Source organism: Peromyscus maniculatus, chromosome 19, assembly GCF_049852395.1.
Source record: "Peromyscus maniculatus bairdii isolate BWxNUB_F1_BW_parent chromosome 19, HU_Pman_BW_mat_3.1, whole genome shotgun sequence".
Lineage (NCBI taxonomy): Eukaryota > Metazoa > Chordata > Mammalia > Rodentia > Cricetidae > Peromyscus > Peromyscus maniculatus.
Window position 1 is genome coordinate 44,329,878 of NC_134870.1, and position 24,646 is coordinate 44,354,523.

The window sequence follows — 24,646 nt, forward strand, 5'->3', positions numbered from 1 at the left end:
TCAGTGTGTGCTTTGTGAGAGGGGAAGGAGGCTGAAGAATGAAAAGCTCTTCGCCCCAGCCATTGCTGCATATGGGAGAAATGGAGCCTCTGGTATGGCGAGACGCATGCCTTGTGTCCAGCACACAAGCTGCGTCCGTGAGGTCAAAGGGCGCAGATGACACGGGGGGGGGGGGGGGGCAGGCAAACTGATTCACACCAGTGTGTTGGCCGTGAAAACAGAAAGTACAGTAACGAGCTTAAGATTGGCCACCAGAAGTTAGCTTGCTGAAATTAACCGTAGACTCCTCACGTTGGATATGAGCAAATTCAGGCAAACGTCATTTGTGCTAGTTGAGCATGTTTTAACAGATATGTAATGTTGCTATATTGGCTTACAGTTGAGTAACTGTAAGAGATGTCCCTCCCCATTCGTTCTCTTGGCCTTGCCCAGCACTGAACATCATCACTATATTCAGCAGTCTGCACGTTGATCAAAAAGATACTTAGAGTCTTCTAGTAATTTACCTAATTGTCTGACAGACTCTTGAATGTCAATTACAAGAGAAAGGAAAAATGAAGAGATTTATTTGTGTCCCCCTTTAAAATTTATGTGTCAGCTTTAGTTAGGTCACATTTACATACCACAAAGTATGCACATCATGTACGATTCAAACACTTTTAGGATAAATTCATAGTTGTGCGCGCTTTTACAGTCCGGTTGGAGCGGCTGCTGTTAGGTACTTGAGATCTTCAAATCGAGATGTTGGGCAGTTGGCTGTGCTAAAAACCTCTTCCACGTTGATTTCATGCCTGGCTTTAAGAAGCGCAGGGCACAAGAGCCCTTCTTAGCAGTTGTGTGTGGAGACTTGCCGGAGCGCCGGCTTGTGGTGGGGGCTGACACGCGCGTGTGTCTGCTCGGCTGCCCCTTAGCCACTTTGGTTTCGGACAGTTCTTCTGGCAGTCACGTGATCATATTCCACTTGGCATGCGAATTGTAGGCGTTTGTGACAGACTCAATTACTTTATGTATTATAAAAATTTTAAGTTATATATAACTTATTTATTTAATGTATGTGTGTTGCGTGCGTGCGTGTGCCTGTGAGTGTGCACACATGTGCAGAGCAAGGAACAACTTGTGGGAGTTGGTTCTTTCCACCGAGGCAGTTCTAGCCTTTGATCCCAGGTGCTCAGCCCTGGCAGCAGGCGCCTTTAGCCACCAAGCCATCTTGCCAGCCCACAACTCCGTTTTTTGTTGTTGTTTGAGACAGGGATTCTCTGTGTAGCTTTGTGCCTTTCCTGGATCTCCCTCTGTAGACCAGGCTGGCCTCAAACTCACAGAGATCCGCCTGCCTCTGCCTCCCGAGTGCTGGGATTAAAAGCGTGCACCACCACCGCCACTGCCACCACCACCCGGCTGGTTTTGTTTGTTTGTTTGTTTGTTTGTTTGTTTGTTTTTGAATGGAAGACATCAAATGAGATGCTCTGTGTTCAACAAGGGGCACGTTCCTCTCAGTATTTAAATGAGTTAATTATCAAGTTAGTCCTAGACACAAAGGTGAGGCCGGAGCCATTCCACGGTGAGTTTTTCTGACATTATTTACAGGCACATCCATTTGCTTGTATTTAGATTGTTCTTTGGCTTCTTTTATCTTCTTAAATAAAATTTATATATTCACGTTGACTTTTGACCACCAGAAGGCATCAGTTCTTGGTTCTTTACCTTCAGGCAGTTAGAATTTAAACTTTTTTTTAATGTTTAAAATATTTAGCCATACCGTGTGGCATCTACCTAAAATGTAAACTCTTTGCCTTGGGTTCTGTGCAATTCAGAATCAAGCCCATGAGAGTCAGAGCAGGGCAGACTTCCAGCCAGGGCTGGTCGTTAGCTTCCAGTGTTAGAATGACTAGTGACTCAGACTCCCACATCCTAGAGTGTAAGCTCAGAGTAATCAGCAATTGCTTTTTAATCTAGAATTGAATTGTTTCTGTCCACAGTTAGAATGAATTGGGTGTATTGGAAAAGGTATGCTTTGGGGTCTACTCAATGCTGACATTAATTGTGGTAGTCATCCATCATGTTAACAATGTAACACCACCGGAAAAATCATGGCAACCTGTTGGTTTAGCATTGGCGCGGATGTTCTTTCCAGAGCAATCTGACTTTGTAATAATCAGTGAAGACATACTTCTCCTCTTTAGATGGGAGTTATTGGTAGGGAGTTCATACAAACACAGGTCCATGGCCTTTCTCTCTGCAACATGCTTCCCTCCGGCTTTGTATGGTCAGCATAGCAGTTTGTTGAGTGCTCTAACTTGAGTAGCAGGTCTCCCCCAACCAAATGTCATTAGCCAATTCATTTGAAGCACCCAGATATCTCCATGTGCATCCTCACGGAAGCTACGGCTCTATAAGGTTTTTTTTTTATTATTTTGCTCTATTGCTCCTTATTTTATTTTCACACAGGTGACAGTGAGTAGAGCGGGATTTCTAAGCTTAAAGAAGCTCCCCCAAAATGAGAGCATTAACCCCAAATGCACTGAATTCCCTGACCACCTTGCCGCCCTCTGCTCAGACTTGAGGAGGGCACCTGCTGTTTAGTGTAATTAGTTTCAAAGGGAATGTCAGCTCAGTCCTCAGGAGTTTTTACCCTGACCCAAAACCCTCATAAGGAAGTATCAGGGAGACAGAACAAGACAAGTTATTACAGTCAGGAAGCTCCCCTCGCTGTATTATTCAGGGGTAAGTGTTAAAGGGTCCACTTTGCTGTCCAGCTCACTTCTGGTTACAGAAGTACTCTCGGGGGTGCGGGGGGGGGGGGGGGGCTCTCGCAAGTGCTGATTCCAGATGTGGCACATGTTTGACTGCATAAGAGAAATTAGTAAATGTCTGGAAATTCAACATCAGGTTCTAGTGCTGGTTTTGATGATACTTAAAAAGACAAATGAGGCCAGGTGGTCTTCAACCTGCATTTTTCTCCATGGGCATTCACAAGTACGTCAAACAAAGCTATTTCCAAGTCCTAATGTTCATATTACAGTGTACTGTAATACAAAGCAAAAAGGGGATTTGATTGGCATCAGGGGACTTGATTGACAGCAGGGTTAGGCCAATACCAGGGACATCACTATTCTATTGGGTTTAAATAAACCCACAGCTTAAATGAACAGTGGCTCGTTTGGTCAGTGACGTATAGCCACACCATTGAATGTCGTACCCCTTGTTCTTGATTTTCCCCTCTCTCAGCCTTCTTGCCTGAGCCTTGCTTTCCTGGTTGAACAGAACTGGCTTGTGTTCTGGAGTCTCATGGAGGAGCTGTGGATGAGGCGGTAAAGTGGGAGCAGCTTACTCCTGGAGGACCGGCAGGGTGAGAGAGGGACCCTAAGAGCAGGTCGGGGGCAGGGGGGAGTACAAGACTTGGATCCGCAGTCCCACCCCAAAAGATGAGCTGGCAGGACAGGGTTCTGACTTTCCTGATGCCGCCTCCTCCGTCTGTTAAGTACTCTTAAGTTGATCTACCTCCAAGGTGGCCGGGAAATGTCTGGGTACCAGTGGCGCGGGGCAGGCACCTGTGAGCTGGCGTTTACACTGAGGGATGCTGTTCGTGGGAAGCGTGAGTGGGGGTGTGCATGTGAAGTCTGTGGGCTCACTGTGGGCCAGAGGACCACTGACGCTGCTGTGTCTCGGGGAGTGGGAAGGGATGCCGAGTAGTACTGCCAGCGGGCTGGTGCAGAAGGAGAGAGACCGCAGGCCTTCAGACGTTGGCAACTGGATGGATAGATGGAAGTAAGGGACATGATGGGGGACTGGAGTGGCAGATTTATTATTTATTTATTTATTATTAATATTTATTATTTTGCAAAATAAGTTCTGCTTTAGACATTTTGAAATGGAGATGTTTGTAAGACATTCAGGTAGGGAAGAAAAAAAATTTAAGGAAAGAAACTCAAGTGGGCATGTTAACTACGTGTTGGTTTCTATGCCTCTGAAGCCTGAGCGAAAAGCCCAGCCCGTAGTTAGCAGTTTGTATCCCATCGGCGTTAAGGTTTTAAAAACCACGGCAGAGTGCATGGTGAAAGAGAAAGCGCCAGCAAAGCCTCGAACCCCCTTCTGCATTCTGAGGACAGGTAGAAAAAGGAGCAGCAACAAGTGATAGAATGTGAGGAGACAAAACCCAGGAGCGTGTGAAGCAGGGAGGCTAAACGCAGCATTTTCGGAAGTGGGGAGGCGGCCATTCATCGGCTGCTCAGAAGCTGGGTCGGCGAAGACAGGATTCGACAACACAGAGTTGGCTGCAGAGCCAACAAGCGGAAGACAGCGAGTCATAGAAGCCGCAGTCGGTCTGTGACAGTGGACGACGAAGGAGCCGAAGAAGAGACAGGGAGGCTGCAGCCGAGAACCGTGCCAGAAAGAACAGAGACAAGGATTAGGGTCTCGGACGACAGCAGCTTGGTTCGTTTGTTCTGTTTCCCGGCGAGATATTAGAGCACACACGTGTGCTGACACAGATGATTCTACAGAGAGGAAAAGTAGGTGGTGAGTGGATGGATGGATGGATGGATGGATGGATGGATGGATGGATGGATGGATGGAAGGAAGGAAACACTGATGGGTATAGATGGGTTATAGATGGATCGAATTAATAAGTAAGCATGGGAAAGAAAGCAGTAACTAAATAGATAGCTGAGAAAACCAAGGGATGTGCTGAGAACCAGAGGAATGTCACAAGCCAGTGTGTACTAGAAGAAGAAACACTTCCTCCATGAAGCTCAGACAGGAGGAGGAAGAGGGAAGGAATGAAGAAGTCAGGAGCATCTTTTTGTTCTCCCTAATGAATGAAGAGGAGCTGTCAATTAAGAGAGAAGGTAGACAGAGAAAATGAACAGGAGGAGGTATAGATGTGTATGAAGGCTGGTTTTCTAAACATCTTCTAGAAATTTAGCAAATTCTTCAAAATACGAAGTGTTAGGCTCCAGCAGAGGCTGTCTTGGTCAGAAACTGTTGGTGAACTGTGCCAGACAGCCTTCATGGGCCTTCTGGGTGACTCTGGCCAAAGCTTGAGAACGGCTGTAGTAGAGAAAAGAATAAGGTTGATGGGCCATCTTCTGAGGATAAGAGCTTGAATTTTAAGTCAACATGGTGAATCAGGCTCACTCAGTCCTCCATTTGGAGTTGTAGTTGAGTAGACAAAAAACCATGTTAGTATGTATGGAAGTAATTGAACATGTGTTCATAGTGTGTGATTTCCTCACTGTCTTTAGCAGCTTGGGCCAGGATATGGATAAGAGAATGTTGGAAGTCATCCTGAGCAGAGATGTCCTAAGGAGATGGAGGCATGGGGGCTGATGGTATTGGAGGACTTGCAGGGGCTGATTTGGGGGTGGATTCTGGAATCTTAAGCTGCACAAGAAGGACAGAAAAGCTGGAAGGTACCTGGGAAGTGAGAAAGCAGCTGGTCAGTAAGCTGAGGGCTCCCTATAGCAAAATCTCAGAATCCGCACACAGAAGGGCCATGGATGGCAGAAAAGGGGCCTCCAGGGGTAATGCTTTGAAGGGCAGGCTTACATGAGCACTGTCTAAAACAGTCTGGGGAACAAATACATTCTTTGCCTGTGTGCACACGTTAAGTGGCCAGGAAGTTACAGCATAGTTGGATTATGTACAAAACACAAGTCTTTTAAATTAATGATAACATAATTAAAAACAGAAGGTGAGCCCTTCTTTTTTTGAGTTTCAGTGATGGATTATTTTATTCATATAATGAAAATATGTCATGGACTATGTCAGACTTTTATTTATTCTTAATTTACAAAAACCTGTATTTCCTAGATTATTACCATGTACTGTTGTAAGTTTATATAGCTTAAGCAAAACTTTACCATGACTCTGTTCTCTGAAAGAGATGCTGCCATTGAGCCTATTTATAAATGAGAGGACTAGACAGACACTCAGCGCCCAACAAACCAGTCCGCCCACGGTGGGGTGGGTCCTTCTTCATCAATCATCAATCAAGAAAGTACCCCACAGGCTTGCTTACAGACAATCTGATGGCATTCTCTCAGTTGATATTCTCTCTTCCTAGATGACCCAAGCTTGTGTCAAGTTGACAAAAAAAAACTAACCAGCATGTAGTCTAAGATTAACTTCGGAAGATTTAAGCAAATAAATGTTTAGAGGGATGTGCATCTCACGGAGTTCTTGTTAACCAAACCATTCCCCTGTCCCGTCACTTCTCAGTAACTGTAAACGATCGATCGATGTCATGGATTGATGGTGGCCCAGTCTTCAGCAGCCCCTGAAGCTTGAGGAGACACCTGGAGAGAACTGTGTGTGTGGGTGGTAGTGATAGGCTGTCTAGGTTGCTATGGTTACCCGTGGTGCATCTCCTGAATCTCTGGCCCAGCACCAGTGATGTCCACCCAAAATGTTACCTTGAGACACCAGACGTTTGGTTTGCAGCTACTACTTGTAGCAAGCTTTCTTGTCGGACTAGATTTGGATCACCAGCCCCCAAATAATGACACGGAGATTTATTATTAATTACGAAAGCTCAGCCTTAGCTTAGGCTTGTTCTCAACTAGCTTTATAACTTAAATTAACCCATTTATGTTAATCTACGTTCTGCCATGTGGCATTACCTCATCGCTGTACTGCCCATGCTGCTCCCTCCGAGTGACTCTTGAGATCTTTCTTCTTCCCAGAGTTCTCTCTCTGCCCGGAAGTCCCACCTATACCTCCTGCCTAGCTGTTGGCTGTTCAGCTTTTTATTATACCAAGCACAGCAATATCCCACAACAACTTCACTTTTTAGTTTTATTTTTCTTCTCTTTATTTAGTAAGTTATTTCTCTCTTAAACTCATCCACAGTCTTTAAGATACCAATTTTATGCTTGAAGATACGGGTGTATGTGTGTGTGTATAACGTACTAGAATATTAATGTCCTTATCCCCCACACACACTTTTTTGTTTGTTTGTTGTTGGGTTGTTGGGTTTTTTTGTTTTTTGGGTTTTGTTTTTTGTTTTTTGTTTTGTTTTTTTTTTTGTTTGTTTGTTTTGTTTTGTTTTTTGAGATAGGGTTTCTCTGTGTAACAGTCCTGGATCTTGCTCTGTAGACCAGGCTGGCCTCGAACTCACAGAGATCCGCCTGGCTCTGCCTCCCGAGTGCTGGGATTAAAGGTGTATGCCACCACCGCCCAGCTCTTCTTATCCCCTTTTATTGCTATTGGTAGAAAGCTGTTAAAAGATCATAAATGCTATGATTGGAAAGATCTGTTAAATAAGTTGTGTATTGTCTTCATGCAGACAGCACAGGTGCATTCCCTGAGGTCATTCTACAGGGTTTGGATAATCCTAGGGAGAGAAATGTAAAGAAACTGCATTTCCTGGGGGACCACCCTTGCTGTTTTAAAGGCCCATCTGGGAGGATGTGCTCCCAGCTCATCAGCTTGCATTTTTCTTTGCTCAGCTTCATGCCATTAACTGTGAGCTCGACTTCTTTCTGTCTTCCAGTATGTGTTCTTAACACCTGTTGAGTTAGTCACACGTTTTTCACCTAGAGGTCATTTTCTTGCTTTTAAAAAAGTACAAGGTTTGTGTGAACTGAGTCTCTCTCTTTTTTTCCTCCTGTGCTATTTTTAAAGAATTAAGTTAAAATGCAATATCAAAGTTGGTCTTCCCCCTCCAAATATTCTTACTCGAAGTAGTAAGTTAAGTACACTATCAGGATTCTCTGTCTGTCTGTCCGTCCATCCATCCGTCCGTCTGTCCATTCAGTCGTCTAGGGGCCAACAGCAAACTTAATAACCCATGGTGGCATAGACAGCAACCAAAATAAATGGATTCCACAACAATTGAAGTCTCCCTCTCAACTGTTGGGCAGTGCAGCAGTAAAGAATTGTAAGGCTTGCTTCATTGGCTCAAGAGCATCATAGATTAGCATTATTTTATTCTTCCCTCCTTGACCGGGGAATCATAGCTGATCATAACAATCAGTCCATGTCCCAGCAGGAGGTGGAAGGGAAGAGGCTGGAGAGATGAGTGAAAACGTGACTGCTGGGGCCTGGCTGTTCATTCTGAGGACGCGCGCTGAGCTCTCCCACTTTCTTTGTGGCCATTGCCGTCCCTTTACAGAGAGGGCTCCAGTGTCGTCTGGCTTATTACTGCGTTCTGGCCCCCTTGGTGTCTGTGCGTTTGATGTGAACCATTTCACTGGCTGCGTTTTTCATTGTTGCAAAGAGACTGAGTACCTTCTCACGCCCTTGTTTATGGTCTCCTTCACAGATTAGCTTTTGGTTCTAGACCTAGGAGCCAATCCCACCATGGCCACGTTCCACTGCTTATATTGTTTCTCTGAGGACTTGCTCCGGTTCCTGAATTAAGTCACATGTCACGCTCAAGTCACTTTCTATGGTGTTCCCACTAATGAGCTTTGCTCATCAAGGGTTCTTAATTTCATGTTAAACTAATTACACGTCTAGCCATCGCATTGTTTAACTGAGTGACATACAGCCGTGGTTGTAATTGTATGGATAGAAAAATGGCATTAGAACCCTTTGTTTTTTTAAAAAAAAATCGACAGCCTATGAAATCCTCTTAACTACAGTGCAGTAGAGTAGGGATGTGTACACCCAGGAAGGCCCAGTCCTTCTGGATTGTGCTGCTTCCGCTGTGCTGGAGCAGGGTCAGGTTGTAAAAGAAGAGAATGCTCAGTAAACCAAAGGTGTTAAGTGTTGGAGAAGTGTGTGAGAGACGTAAGTGAGCAAATTGTTTTCAAGCACTTAAAAAAAAAAATCAATTCATCACCACCCCTGGGCTGTACTAATTATAAATCTTTCATTAAAATCTAGTCTACTAAGGCCTCCCTCAGGCAACATCTTGCAAGTCCAGTTGTGATTACTGTTTAAAATAATAGGACAGCGCTTCCATTAACGTGGTATATCATTTGTATTTAAATTAGTGCCTGACTACATAATTTGATTTGCTAAGCAGGCTTTGGTTTGCTTAGTAACACACAGTTTTACTCAAATGGATTAGTCCCCAGATCTTGGTTTTGACCGACAGGTTTATATTGTGTTAGAGTTGGTTTGCTTGTTTGCTTTTCTTGTATCATCAAGAAAATGCCACATAAAATGTTTTCTAGAGTCTGTAGTCAAAGCACATTCTGTTTCAACATGTTGGGTAATTAAAATGGATTAAATATATGCAGTATGTCATTTTTCTTCCCCTAGAGCCTCATGTACACACTAGAACAGTGCTCTGCCACTGAGCTACATCCCCATACTTTAAAAAAAAAATTAGGCGGGCCGGAAGTTGTCTAATTGGTATTGAATTGTTTTGAGACCAAATCTCTGTTTGCTTTGCTTTGCTTTTCAGAGTATTTAATATAAAAGAGAAATGAATGACATTCATTTCTTTTCTGGGATTTTATTTATTTTTATTACTTTTAATGATGTGCAGGGGTGTGTGTCTGTATGTGGATATGTGCGCTTGAGGGCAGGTACCTGAAGAAGCCAGAGGTCTCTGTTTCCCTGGAGCTGGCGTTGCAGAAAGCTGTGAGCCGCCTGACCTGGGTGCTGGAAACCAAACTCAGATCCTCCGTAAAGCAGCCAACACTCAACCACTGGGCCATCTTTCCTCTCTCCAGTCGCGGCTTCTAGAATTCTTTATATACAAGTACAAATTAGTTGAGACGTTAAGATAAATTTTAAATCCAAAGAAAGGAATGTCTTTTTCAGTTCCAGAGGCTGTCTTTATCTGTGGGTTGAATTAAACTTATAAATACAACAAAAATATTGGAAAAACAAAAATACTTCAAGAAAACTCAGTCACAGTTAACCACTACCCCCTGCAGGGGGAAAAAGATGTTTTGTTTTTCTTTATTTATTTTATGTGTATGTGTGTTTTGCACACCAGAAGAGGGCATCTGATCCCATGGGACCACAGTTATAGACAGTTGTGAGCTGCATGTCGGTGCTGGGAACGGACTCAAAACCTCTGGAAGAGCTCGTTTTGGTTTTCGGTTTTTGGGTTTTTTTGTTTGTTTTGTTGGTTTTTTTTTTTTTTTTTTTTTTTTCCCCGAGACAGGGTTTCTCTGTATAGTTTTGGTGCCTGTCCTGGAACTCACTCTGTAGAGCAGGCTGGCCTCGAACTCACAGAGATCCTCCTGGCTCTCTGGAAGAGCTCTTAATGGTGGAAGGGAGGACTTACGTTGAACTTGACCCGCAGTGGATTCCCATCGATAAAGTTTTGCTAAAGCTGAGTTCATGAACCCTAACTATAAAACATAGATGAGAATAAACAGCTATGAGAGCAAATGTGTACACACACGCACGCACGCGCTAACAGATCATTTAAGAAGTATTTAGGGATAGCAAAAGAAGGATTGAGTTCATGGCCCTTTGGATCTGAGGAATACTACTGTTGCTCCAGTTACAGTTAAGATATAAATGTGATCCTATCATGCATATCTAGGTATCATACCCACCATCCATTTAAAATTGCTCACAGGCCCTCGTGTCCACTAAGAAGTCCCTCGCATAACCGAGAAGGCCTACCAGCTTCTCTAGCTACTACTGGTCTCCATTTTATTGTTGAGCATCATTATTTTTCCTGGACGCTTTCTCATATGTTCTTACCTTCCACGGGCCTTTGAAGAAGCCATGTTTGCATTTGGAATACCCTCTTCTCCTTACTCTTACTAGCTCATTCAGCTCTCAGCTCCAGAGTCCCTTCCCCGGGGAAGCTGTCCGTCTCCCCACAGTTTAATAAGGGCATTTTGTTACTAATGATCAAGGAGACGAGCTGCTTCCTTTCACGGTACTTACCCTGTTTGCAATTTCACGTTCATTTTCTGTAATTGCAGGGATGCCATCCACTTCAGCACCAAAAGATAAGCCCTGGGAAGGCAGTACAGTGTCTTTTCGGCTAACCACCTGTCTCCACCCAGCACTATGCTTACACATGATAGAGACAAACATTTTTACATAAGTAGATAATACAGGCACACACGGAGCAAAAGCTCTGATACTAAAGTAGCCCAAGAGGTAGTTTCTACTTTAGTAGTCAATATTTTTGAGACAAAGCCTCACTAGATAGCCCTGGCTGACTTGGATCTCTCTGTGTTGACCAGAGTGGCCTTGAACCCAGAGAGATAAATCTGCCTCTGCCCCCAGAGTTTTGGGATGAACACTATGTACCCTCTGGCCATGATTAGTCTTTTAACCACATCAAAATTTATATTCTTCCAGGCAGAGTGGTACACACCTGTACTCCCAACACTCAGAAGGTAAAAACGGAAGAATCAAGAGTTCAAGGCAAGCTTAAGTTTCATAGTGAGTTCCAGACTAACCTAGGATACATAGCGAGACCTTGTCTTTAAAAAAGATTTGGGCCACAAAGTAGCTCAGTGGGTATAGGCACCTGCCACCAATCTTGACATGAGTTTGACCTCAGGGATTCCCAGGTTGAAAGGAGACAGCTGACTCCTGGACATTGTCCTCTGCTTTCCATTCTCATCACACACACACACACACACACACACACACACACACACACACACACACACACACACCCACCCACACCACGCGCGTGCGCACGCTTACACACTCACAATTAAAATGTAATGCATTTTTTTTTTTTTTTTTTTTTTTTTTTTTTTTTTTGGTTTTTCGAGACAGGGTTTCTCAGTGTAGCTTTGCGCCTTTCCTGGGACTCACTTGGTAGCCCAGGCTGTCCTCGAACTCACAGAGATCCGCCTGGCTCTGCCTCCCGAGTGCTGGGATTAAAGGCGTGCGCCACCACCGCCCGGCTAAAATGTAATGCATTTTTAATGAAAAAATTTTAAGGATTTCTTTTCAAAATATCTTAAGCCAAATCACATTTTCTTTACAGATTCTTCATTCCTTAAATAGGCCCTTCTTGGCATTCAACTTTGCGTGTAGGTCCTGGGATATTTTTTTTCTTTTATAAGATAGTCTACAAAGCTCTAGGAAACCTTAGCAGACAGCTGTTTGAATTCCATAAATAACACAAGTTTTGCCAAGGCACAGGCTAGACATGCCCCAGGCAGGGGGGGGGGGTCGGGTCACATCAAAACAAAGAATGCACAGGGCAACGGGGCCTTCAGCAGTGCACCTGCTTTTTAGTTTTTAGGTGGTTGCGAGCTTCCTGGGAGCTGTGAACTGCGTGGCTTTTAAAAATGACTCCGCCAGCCTTCCTGTGGCTCGTTGTGTGAATTGTGACCGGGTGCCAGGAGGTGGCTAAGTGGGAGACTGAGGACCGCAGAGCCACCACGAGCCTGTAGGCTTGGGTCCCCGAGGACGGCGACACTGAGGCCCACTTACTGCTGTGAGGCGGTATTGATTTTTTCTCCCTCCCTGTTCTCAGCGGCTCCTCTGAAGTAGGTACGAGAGGAAGCTTCTTTCGTCGACGGGAGAAGAAAAACTGTCGCGGTGAACTCTGTCACTCACCAAATCAGACATCTCAAACCAAACTAGACGGCCTGGAAGCACTCGCAGGACTCCCAAAAACCTCCTGACTTCTGTGACAAAGAGGTCCCCTGCAAGTCCCTAGCAACCTTAGAGGGGGAGCATGCATGCGGTTGGAAGCAACCTCATAATATACACGCTGTCTATGCATGTGTGCGCGTGCATGTGTGTTTCATGTTCTGAAAAGATGATAAAAAAAAAAAAAAGATCACACATGGAAACGACAGTGTTCTGTGCAGCGATCACGGGAGGTTAGCCGATTGGGCTCATCCGAGCTTTCAAGATGTTCCCTTCCTGTTATAATTGGCTGCTGGGTAGGCTTGGCCCTAACTAGAATGCCAGCGTTCGATTTCACCGTGTCCTCAGTGGAGACGTGTCACCATTTATGCTGGCTTTAGTGACAATTTTCTAAAATGGAAACTCGTGGGAAATCATTACAGTGTTTATACGTCCCCCTTGTCGGACGGTGCTATCCTGTGATATTTTACCAGTGTTTTCTGGCGCGTGATGGCATCTTGCAGAGGTTAAGGCAGAACAGGTCCCTCTGTAATTTTGTGAGCACATTTTACTTACTGCAGAAGAAAAGATAACTGACAATTAAGTATTTGGGATGCCACAGGAGGAACATGTGCGGCTAATCAATGGCACCCTCTGGGACCGCGATTTTACAAAGCTGATAAGGTGGAAAAATCGGGGTTTTGTGATTTGTGTTACATGATGATAATTGCGCCTTTTCAATAAAAACGACATTTTTGGAGTAAACACGGAGCTGGTGAGGCTGCGGCACCAAGGCTGTTGTTTTTCTGTCCCGTTCAGACAAGTTTTTGTAAATGATTTTTATAGAGTATGAGATCCACCCCCCCACACACACTTATTGAACACTATGTAGGGGAAAATAATAAAGTTTTAGAAAGCATGTTTAATTGACCAGTGTTAATATTTACTGGAGTTTGAATATTTAATGTTTATTAGGTGCAGTGATATCCAAGTGTGTCACAGTACATTGCACACTCTGTACAGCCGCTTGATTTAATTCCATTTCGTGTGTCATCTTATACATCACGTGCATGTATTCGACACCTATTCCTAAGTGATAAACCGGATGAGAGAAAAAGGTGCGTCTGCAGTTCATCTGTAGGGTCTCCCGCTGCACGTGTGATAAAGGGCCCTCATCATTTAGAAGCTCTTTGGTGTTTCCTTTCCCACACATGGGCCATTCTCCGAGTTTCACTGAACAGGCTTCGGTTAGAGGTAGATATCTTCCATCCCTACCGGGACAGACTTGCTTTGAACATGCTGAGTTACCAGTTCCCTTTCGAGATGGAAGAGTTAGCGCTCTCTCCCCTGGTCCCCTACCATCTCTCCTTGTTTGAGCAGCCTACTTCTGTGGAAACTAGAATTTTTTAAGTTATTGTCATTGTTGCCTCTGGCTCTTCCTCAGAGTATTCTTTCCCTTTCTTGGATTATAGGGGCCAAGGCAATTGTGCTGAGTGGGGTGGGAGGATTCTTCAGCTCTCTTGACAGCTTGTAGAAGAAACCGTTCCTGCTGACCCACCACTGGAGACCCACAGCACTGGCATGGAAGCAGCCGCTCTCTCTGGTCTTGGGTCTGTGATTAATTGTGCCTCTTACAGTATTTTACTCCGCGCTGAGGCCTGTAAAATGCAATGGGATTTGTTTCTAGCCTTCTCTCTCATTTTGCCCACTTCATTTTGAGTTGCACTCTCTTCCTTCATAGATTATTTGCTGGGCCTCACATGCCAGCTTTGCAGGGATGGACAAGCAGCATGGAAACCCCACTATCAGGGACTCTTGGATGTCAGTTAGGCTGCTGCGGACCTGGGACGTGGCACCGTCCCACCACCGAAATGCTCCCCACTGGAGAAGTGTGGAGGTCTAGGCCTCACCAGCTGTACTTGAAGAGGTTCCAAATCATGTTTTCCCTACTGCTTCCTCAGGTTGGGGAACCCTACACACCACTAACTGTTACACCTTTGAGTCGTATGCAGAAGACACAGAACACAGAAGCAGTGAACATAGAATTCTTCCTAGAACTAGTGAATAGCAGATTTTTGTATGTCAGGAAGAATCCTTTACCATGGTGACTTCGCTGCTTAGACAAAGATTTTTTTAATTTATTTATTTTTTATTTTATGTACATTGGTATTTTGCCTACATGTATGTCTGTGTGAGGGTGTCAGATCTTGGAGCTACAGACAGTTGTGAGTTGCCATGTGGGTGCTGGGAATCGAACCCAGGTCCTTTGGAAGAGCAGCCAGTGCTCTTAACCACTGAGCCATCTCTCCAGCCCCTATACAAATATTTTCAACCATAGTCCAGAGCTAAAGACACTGATGTGAGGGAAGCACACGCTTCAGCCAGGTCCTGTTTGACAGAGAGGTAGACCCCACACAGGAAGCCAGGGCATCTTTTGGGAAGCTTGTGAACAGCACTGGTGTGTGTGTGTCAGGTTCCAGGCCAAGTATGAATGCTCATCAACATGACTGCTACAGCCTCGCTAAAGGAAGATGTCCTCTGCCGGGCTGTCAGGGGTCTGCACCTCCTCTTCTGAAAGTGTGTGTGTGTGTGTGTGTGTGTGTGTGTGTGTGTGTGTGTGTGTGTGTTATACACATGCTAGTTGTATACCAAAGACTCCTGGGGATGTCTTCTTGGATCCTCACAAGAACCCCCTAAGTATAAGGAGGAAGGATGCAGACCAAGTCTGACTATAAAAGCCGTGTGCCGCCGGGCGGTGGTGGTGCACGCCTTTAATCTCAGCACTTGGGAGGCAGAGCCAGGTGGATCTCTGTGAGTTCGAGGCCAGCCTGGTCTCCAAAGTGAGTTCCAGGAAAGGCGCAAAGCTACACAGAGAAACTATCTCGGGGAAAAAAAAAAAAAAAAAAAAATCTGTGTGCCTTGTGCACCATACTGCCTTGAGAATAAAAAGATGAATACCACCCAAAAACTAACAAAGACCAGCAATCCAAACCAACGGGAACATGATTTCATATTTTAAAATGCGATTTGCTATACAATTAGGAACTTGTCTGGAGAATAAAGTTGGGTGATTAAAACCAGATGGGTTCTGAAGACGTGGGATGAGTCAGGGTGTGGCTTCGAAAAGGGATGGCTGCTCCTGCAGCCGAGAGCATCTCAAGGAATAAAGATGGAAATGGAACAGCTGGGAGGCCCCACTTGCTGTTCTGTCTCCTGCATGAGGTCATGTGTTTATGGCCCAGAGACTGAGTCGAACTAATGTAATTCCTATTTGGCATCTCTGTACTAATTAATGACAGTTGTTTCATTTGTACATATTATATTAAATTAGGTGAATTCTTCATCTTTGTTTGGACTAGAGTATTAATTCTCTTTTTGTGTGTGCAAGGTTTCCTAACAGACCTCAGGAAACATTCCTGACCACTTAACAAAAAAAGCCTTCCCAACACCCCCAGTGCACGCGGGTACTGTTTTCTCTGTAACACTCAACCCTACCAAGCAGCTTGATCATTGTTTTCTGGAAAATATTAATTGAGAATATTCAGGGAACAACAAATAGACGCTGGTAAGTTTCTGGAGTTTTCTGTATTTCTTTCTGCCAGGATGTCTTACCTAAAACAATGTGGTCATCTGTTTGGAGAGCTCCAGGGAGAGGGAGCAGGATTAATTCCTGTCCCTGTGTGCAGTGTAAACAGCTTTTTTTGCCTGTCTTTTGTCATTAATGATCATGCTGAGGATGTAGCCAGTGCATTGTAAGCCAATCTGTCAAGGCAAATAAACAATTCACCTTGTTAAAATTCCCTAAATCTTGCATTAATAAAACCAAAGGAGCCCCCTGAACACTCAAGAGATGTCTTCCTCCATACTGCAGTGATGGATGATACGTCTAAAGAGCCTGGAAATTAAGTAGTTCGGGTCATTAAAAGTGCCCCACACTTCTTATTGATTTAATTTATTTTAAAAAGGTAGGGGCGGAGATAAGAATGTTGCACCCGCCCCTATTTTTTTTTTTTTTTTAAATCTGAAGGCTACCACCTATACAAGTAGTTGGAATTATTTCTGGGGCAAATTGTTCCATATTCATCACAACATTAAGTTTTGTTATTCAAATGGGTATTATGCCATCCTGCTAAGCAGACATCTAGAAATATCTTAGTAGTCCTTACAGCCTTAGTCATGGCAAAAACTTCTGGAACTTCTTGGACTACCGGAGCGAATGATCTCTGGATAGTCAAAAAGTCCGTTGAGTAGGTAGGATTTGAGATAAGTGTCAAATAATTTGAAAGGAATGAACTGAAATGTAGGAAATGATGTCTGTGGACAGAGAGGCTCTTTCCTCCTTTGCTTTCTCGAGTTTTTGGTGTTTTGCTTGCACAGTTAGGAAAAGAATATTATACCCGAGATGAAGGAGGGGTGTGTGCATGGATGGACCAATGGAAGAGAAAACATCCGGAGAATGGTGTGCAGGATCTTAACTGTCTCTGTACTCTAAGTTGCTGGAGTTGTGTGTGTACTTATTCTTTATCCCATACTCCATTGAACCCACTCTATCCACTGCCACATCCCAGCCCCTGGTATAACAAGTACCCAGTCAGTTTTATTTAATGAGTAGAGTAGAATTGCCCATCGCTTTTCTGTCTTCTCTCTCCTCTTTTTTTTTTTTATTATTATTTTTTAAGATCTTTCTGGTATAGTGGGCTCTGTGAGGGATGGTGACAGCCCGGACACCCTAACCTTCCAGATGGGCTGTCTCTGGGACCTGAATAGCAGGAGAATTGGGCATTGCAATGCATACGCAGGCCTGGCAGCCTGTGTAGCCCTAATCCATGTGTGTGATCTGAAATGGGCAGTAGGATTCCAGGCCTGTGAGAAATGAGGCAACTCAGTGTAAGAATGATGTAACAATGTAACAATGCACAGAAGCACTTAAACTGTGACCCAATTTTTTTATTTGTTCTGTATCTTCTGCACCAGTTAGACAGCTGTTCCTAAGATGCTGTCAGATAATATTTCATTAATTTCCATTATTCTTTAGACTACGTACACTTATTGGGGGGAATACCGCCCATGGTGTGTTGTTTAAGTAGACCCTTAACAGTTACACTAGTGAAGCATGGCCATTCCTGACTATAGTCCCCACACTGAGGAGACCGAGGCAAGAGGACTGCTGTTTATTCAGAGCCAGCCTGGGCTAGATTGTAGACCCTTCTCTCAAAAGACAAGCAAAAGAGCAGTTCCATAGTCTTTGGTGCTTTTCCTTCACTGTCTTTAGTGGAGAGAGGAGCAGGTACCAAATATGTAATCTGTTAACACACGTTGGCAGATTCTTTTAAAAATGCATAAATATGAAAATGCACTCTGTAGCCTCCGCAGGTTTCTCCTCCATGTTGCATAATTTGGATCTCGGTATGCTGACACATTTATGTTATTATGCCAGCTCTTTAGCAGAGCTATTTAAGTGGAAGAACTTTATAGATTTTTTTCAATATATACCCTGATTTACACTTAGCGGTAAAGTTGTCACTGACCCTTTAAGTGGAGCTGTCCAGATGGCAATAAATGTCAACTGATCCTAGTGCAGAAACAGGTGATCACTAAGGGGTTAGACTAAATCTTCTAGATGGAAAACCTGCAGTGTTTCTAAGGGGCGGTGGCCTGTTATGGAAATGTAGTGCTTTATCACTCAATAGGAAAATTTGATTTGTGTATCTGAGGTGCCTCGGGTTAGACTGTTCAGGATGGGTCAGAGTCTCTGTAAAGGCAGGGACCATGTCTGGTGCTTTCCCAATGTCTTGTCCGATAGTGAGCATCTGAAGGTAGGAGACACTTGTGTAAATCTACTGTGAAGGAGTCCTGGGTAAAAAGTGGGGGGTGTGTGCATGCCGTATAGCATATGCATCAGCCTGAATCCATGGTGGCTGGAAGGGGGACTGCTTCTCGTATCAGTTGTGAGGAGTGTTGCTGGTAGTGACTTTGATGGACAGTTATGACTTTTTGATAGCGCGACTTTGATTGATGGCCTGACAGACTTCCCTTCCATCTCTAACTCTGTTTTCTGCTTCCACAGGCTGTCATTCTGGAAAATGAAGAACTTCCCAAACTCTTCCTTGATTTCCTCAACGTGAGACACTTGCCCTCTCTCCCAAAGGCAGAAAGCTGTGGGTAAGAACTGCTGTTTGCATTGTGGGCGTGCATTTTAAGTTACTCTTCAGTAACTGGCTGTCCTAACAAATATCCCAGAGCGGTGCCACACGGCAAGCTGGCCACATCTAAGCTCTTAGTTGAGGTGGCACTCTCTCTCATAGACCTCTGCTTATAGTGAGGGGAATCCCTCCCAAGTCTTCACCTCCATCTTGCAGCAAATGGTCCAGGCAACCCCGTGCTTAGGCACAAGGCACTAACCTCTTAGGTGATGGTGTCACATAGTGTTGCCGATGGTAATTATGAATCCAGAGTGCAATCAAGGACAGTCCCTCGCCTTGTGCCAAGTACGCATATTCATATAGCTTTTTAGAGGTATATGCTTTTATTATCTATGTGTATGCTTGTGTCTGTGTGTGCCATGAAGGTGGTGGTGGTGGTGGGGAGGTGCCTGTGGAATCCAGAAGAGGGCATCAGATCCACCAGAGCTGGAGTTACAGGCAGTTGTGGGTTGCCCAGCATGGGTGCTGAGATCCAAACTCAGGTCCTGTGGAAGAGCAGCAAGTACTCCTGACCACCTAGCCATCATCTCTCCAGTCCCCATATCCACACAGTTTTAAAGCTATCGATGACTTTAGAGATCATGGATCCAACACCCCTCATTTGGTTGTCGCTCAGAGACACGGTATTTAAGTGCCCTTCCCAAGCCTTGCAAGTGGCAGAACCCGGGCCTTCCATGGAGGGCTTCTTTCTTTGACCACTGCTTCCCCCTGAGGAACTCAGAACTGATGGGCTGTAGTCCCCAGGCCCTGCTGACCATGGACCATGGAGCTAGAGGCGCAACGTCGCCAGCAGCTAGAGACTGTTCTTCTAAAGGCTGACATCTGCAGCAGGCTGGGCTGAGCTAGCCTCTGAACGCAGTCAGCCACACCCCTGCCCAGTCAGGACATCCACAGAGACAGAAGGCAACACAAATCCAGCAGGGGAAAAGACTTCACTCGGTCTTTCCCTCTGCCTCCAGCCCTTTCCTGAGATCAGGTTAGACGTGAGCTGTCTGCGGAACGCAGGGCAGTAGACACCTTTCACCGCCCCTCCTCAGCACTGTTGACTCAAGGCCGCTTGTCCCACAGCCTGAATTCTATTCCACACTCACCCAGTGATCTCTGTGACCAGTGTGTATTCGTGTTTCCTGGGAGGGCAGGTTCATAGATGCTCTTGACTTTTGCACAGAGACATACAATTACAGTAAATGGGGTCTTTCTACTTCCATCCCAACCCCCAAATAGTAATAAGGCCATATGGTTTTTAAAAGATCTTAAGGAAAATTTGAGATGCTCAGAATCTTCCAGACCGAAGACGTCTTATTATGTATTATCAGCCATGATGTGGCTCAGTACAAACCCTCAACTTTTCCGTTTGCTTCCCCAATTCAGTGCTAAGGAAACTAACGTTTGCTTTGATGGCATAAATGTTGCCCCAACTTAATTTTTTTCCTTTTCTTTTATAAAAATTTCAGATCTTTTGACGAGACGGAATCTGAGGAGTCGAGGTAAGAACTAATAGCAATCAACAAGAAGTTACCGAGATCAGTAATAGAACTGTAGTTTGTTCAATGTCTAACTACCCATGGCGTACCTGTTTAACATCGTGTTTCTCTTGGAAACCTTTGGTGGATATTGGTTTTAAGATGATAAATATTTGATGGGAAGTTGCCGGGTTAATTGCTTATGATTAGGAATGAAAAGGATTGAGAGCCCCACATGGCTTCATGCCAGTAATAAGAATACTGTCTTAGCTTACGATCAAATCACGGAGTTTCGGAAAGGCCTTTCCAGCAGTGGTAGTTACTGCCCAGATGAGTGTCTCTCATATCCCAGAGAGAAATATTCAGAAGGCAAGCTCAGCGCCCCTGATTTCCCTCTGTGTGTTTGCTGTTCCTCACCCACACTGGTAGATGCAGAGACCTGGAGACATCCCACACAGCAGTTTGATCCCCTCAAAGCTAGTTTGTAGTGTTTTCTGTTTACCATCGTCCCCTGATGCTGACATGCCTGTTTTTGACCTTTCTAGCAAGCTGTCCCACCAGCCGGTGCTGCTGTTCCTCGGGGATCCATACGTCTTGCCTGCAGCCAGCGGTAATCAAACCTGTCATCTGCTAACAGCTCTTTACTGATCTGCCCCTGCACCACATAAACCACGTTTGTAATACGGGTCTAACAGAGTGACATCGGTCCAGGGCTTAATCATCTGCCAATAAACCAGTGCTCTTGGTGTAAGAGACATTTAGAATTTTAATTGGGGCCAGCCTTTCAGGAGGAAATGTAATTTTTCTTTCTCTCTTCCTAGCCTATTTTGAATTAGAGAAAGAAGGGATAAAAGTATTTATTTTTCTTTTTTTGTGTGATTTTTTTTTTTTAAGACTACTGTTTGTTTTTAATCTAGATGTCAGAGTTCAGGTTGAAGGTTCTGGTCTTTCTTAAAAATGCTTCCTTCCAAAAGCCATGTGCATGCATTGCAAATATACCCAAGTCTACATTTAGGCTCCAGTGGTTTTGATGGTAGACTATATATTTTTAAGTTGTATATTTTTATTACAACAAATTGATTTAAGTGTAACCGTAATCGATATTTTAACATGCGTCCTTTCTCGGTTCGAGTTCCCTAGAGCCCTTCTCAAAGTGTTCTCCTATATAATGTTCCCGGAGGACCTTCTCAGACATCATCTCATTTAATTTGCAAGCGGCCTTATAAAATAGGCTCAGCAGGTACCATCACTGACTCAAGGGGAAAATTCCGACTCAAGGATGTTGGTGACTTACCAGGCTCAGGAGGGCCATTTGAGGCCCAGGTTTTCTTCTTTGCTCTTAGCCTAACAGGTCTCTGGGAATCACAACTACCAAGCCATAAGAAAGCATAGATAAAGCATTGTTTCTCTCAACACAACTTTCCTACAAGCTGGAGAGAGGGGAGACTGCTGTCTGTAGCGTGGGACTCGTAGTCAGATGACCTGCTTACCTACCAGTCAAGGAAAGGTGGCCAGGACGCAGACATAGCTCACGAAGAGACTCCTCTGACCCTGCTCAGAGAATTGCCTCGGCTGTAAAGAGTATGGTTTTATGGTGGCATTTTGTGCATGTCTTCTCAGTGAGGCACAGTTACCCCTCTTTAGGAATGCTTCCTGTATTTAACATATTTATATGAATAATAATTAATATATTAGGTAGTGTTGTATTAAAATATTATGTTTAGCAAATATAATACAACCTAGTCTAGATGAAATAGCCATGTTGTCTTTTTTAAAATGGCTCCATACCTAATTGTCCTGGACTTGTCTCTGTTTAGATATTTTATGCATCTGTCCTGAGTTCCCACAGCAGTGGGCAGAACAGAGTGATGACTGGGCAGGAACAGCCAGGAGTTTGGTGGGAGTGAGAGGAGGTAGAGGGTGGGTTTTGTGGTCCTTCTTTCGGGTTCTTTATGCTTGTTAAGCTTGTATCGCATAGTATACACCGTGACGGCGGAGAACAGAGAAGCCTTCCGGGAAGCAGCATCAGGGCAAATGTGGGAAACAGGAAGAGTAAGGTGTGTGTATTGTTGGTCACTTGCTGGTGTGGACCACAATGAGGGAGATCCTACTTGAGGGTGACTGTAATTAATGGGTTTGGTGGGCAGGAGGAAACAGGCACAGTGGCCAACCCTCATGTTATATTCTTACGATTTTAGCAGACCCAGTTTTGGAAATCAGGCCCTTTTGGCCTTAGAGAAACTTGATCTGTACTACACAGTGTTGTCAAGATGCCTTTTAGCGAGTGGAAGTCATTATTCCTGTAAATACTGAATGTGAAAATCTTGAGATTTATTGACTCTCATTTACATCTGTTTTCTTTACATTTTGGACATTTGGCCTAAATATCTTTTTAGAGTATGCTAATACTTGACACTGGATAGGTGGCTTTATGGGTAAATTGCCACTCAAGCATACAACTCTGAGTTCCACCCACAGAACCTACATTTAAAAAAAAAAAAAAAAAAGGCTGGACACGATGGTGCACGTGTAAGCTAGCACTTTGGAGATGTGGAGGGTCCCTAGAGCCCACTGGCCAGCCAGACTAGCTGATCAGTGTGCTTGCTGTCACCGAGACCCTGTCTCAAAAAGCAAGGTGGACAGCTCCTGAGAACGACACTGGAGGTTGACTTCTACCTTCTGTATGCATGGACACATGTGCATGTGCATACACGCGCACACATACACACATACACACACACACACACACACACACACACACACACACACACACGCACACGCACACGCACACGCACACACACACAAAGGAAAAAAAAAAGAACAGGCTATAACCGATCATTATTGTCTTAGCTTTTGATAACAAAAGTCAAGAGAATACCCTTGATTTTGAAGATTTATTTCTTTCTATTTTATGTATGAGTATCTTGCTGCATATATGTATATATACCATCTGTGGGCCTGCAGAGGCCCCTGAAACAGGAGTTGTAGATGTTTGTGAGCCTCCAATGTGGATGCTAGGTACCAAACCAGGTCCTCTGCAAGAGCAGCCAATGCTCTTACCCAGTGAGCCATCTCTGGCCCACAGAGAGAACTCCCTCGACAGCCTCAAAAGCATGTGTTTTGGCCTTTGTCTTCATTTTTCTGGAAAATACAAAAGAGCCCTTTTCAAGGACCCGGGTATCCTCAGCCTGGCTGAACATTCTGGCCAGTTCTCTTCTTTGTCTTGCTTGCCCTTTCTTCAGTCTTTACATGCGCTGGACCACTCTCGCTCCCTTCAAACGCTGTCCCACCCCTGGCTTTCCCACCAAAGACTGGACGCTGCTCGCTGGGCTTTTTGCTAAATAGTCTTCTGCTCATGGCCTTGACCTACCCCATCCATGCAACTGAGGGGCAGAATTGTGTTTCCAACACGGACTCTTGCTGTGGTTTGCAAGAACTCTGGTCTATTTCAGATCATCTCTCCTCACATACTCTACGTGGTTCCAGCTACTCTGCAATTCATTCTGGGCCTCAAGTGCACACACCCTGCCAGCCCTAACCCTGGGCACCTGCCCTGCCCATCCTACTGACCCTGCCAGCCCTGCTGACTCTACCCCGAGGGCATTTGCCAACCCTGCCCCCAGGACACCTGCTGCTTCCTCCTTGAATCTTCTGTCTGCAGGCTGGATGGGCCTGTCAGCTCCCAGGCCTCGTGTTGAGTGTCACAGCTTGGAAGCTTTACCCCCTCTCTCTTTCAAGCAGCCTCCATGCATCTTTGTCCTGTTGTTATTGTTGCCCACAGAGAATGTTCGTTAGATAGAGGAACGCCAGTAAAAATAACAAGACATGTACCCCAAATTGTGTTCCTTCCCGTCTCCTCCCAAGGGGAGACAAAGGAAAGAACCGTTCCCTGAGCACGTCAGGCAGTGATGGACACTGTGTGCAGTCATAGCCTTGGTGAAATCTGGATCTAAAGTCCAAAGGGCAGTGGAACAAGTGAGTGGGGGCGGGTGCAGTGCCCAATTATCCCATCACTGACCATTAGGCTGACCGGCCCACCTGTCTGTTCACTTTGTCTCTGATCACCCTGTTGGCATCCTTCAGGAGAAATGGCTGCAGACTATGTCCTCTGGAGGGCCTCCCCCCTGGCTGCTCTCTGTGCAGGGACTGCTTTCTCCGGGACACCCTCACAGCTGGCTTCTACGGCACCTCATTCAAATCGGCTCAGGCGGCCCTTTCACGTTGAGCCTTTTTTCCCTTTCCTGTGCCCTGCTTTGTGTCCTTGCTTCTAAGCCTCTGTCTGATACATTCATCACAGTATAGAATTAATTACTCATAACGGGCTTTTCATTGTTTTATGGGACTCCATTGAATCCAAGTAAGTTAAATACATTCATGGTATAAATTAACTGTATTTAAGTAGATTTTCAGATTTCAGATGGCAAAGGATAACAGTATGCCACGTGGATGAAATATGTTTGGATATTTTATTGAGAATTAATCAGTGGTTTAATTTATTAATATCTGTATGAGGAATAA

The 24,646-nt window shown here is 44.7% G+C and overlaps 1 protein-coding gene across 5 annotated transcripts in view; it reads left to right on the top strand.

Annotated features, from left to right (window-relative positions):
- Positions 1-24,646, top strand: part of Snx24 (sorting nexin 24) — a 153,024-nt gene that overhangs the window by 124,764 nt on the left and 3,614 nt on the right. For all 5 annotated transcript variants that reach the window (XM_076555250.1, XM_076555247.1, XM_076555249.1 and 2 more), the window contains 3 exons: positions 18,530-18,624; positions 20,120-20,152; positions 20,674-20,738. In XM_076555250.1, coding sequence (XP_076411365.1) covers positions 18,530-18,624; positions 20,120-20,152; positions 20,674-20,738 — 193 coding nt within the window. The remainder of the gene's footprint in view (positions 1-18,529; positions 18,625-20,119; positions 20,153-20,673; positions 20,739-24,646) is intronic.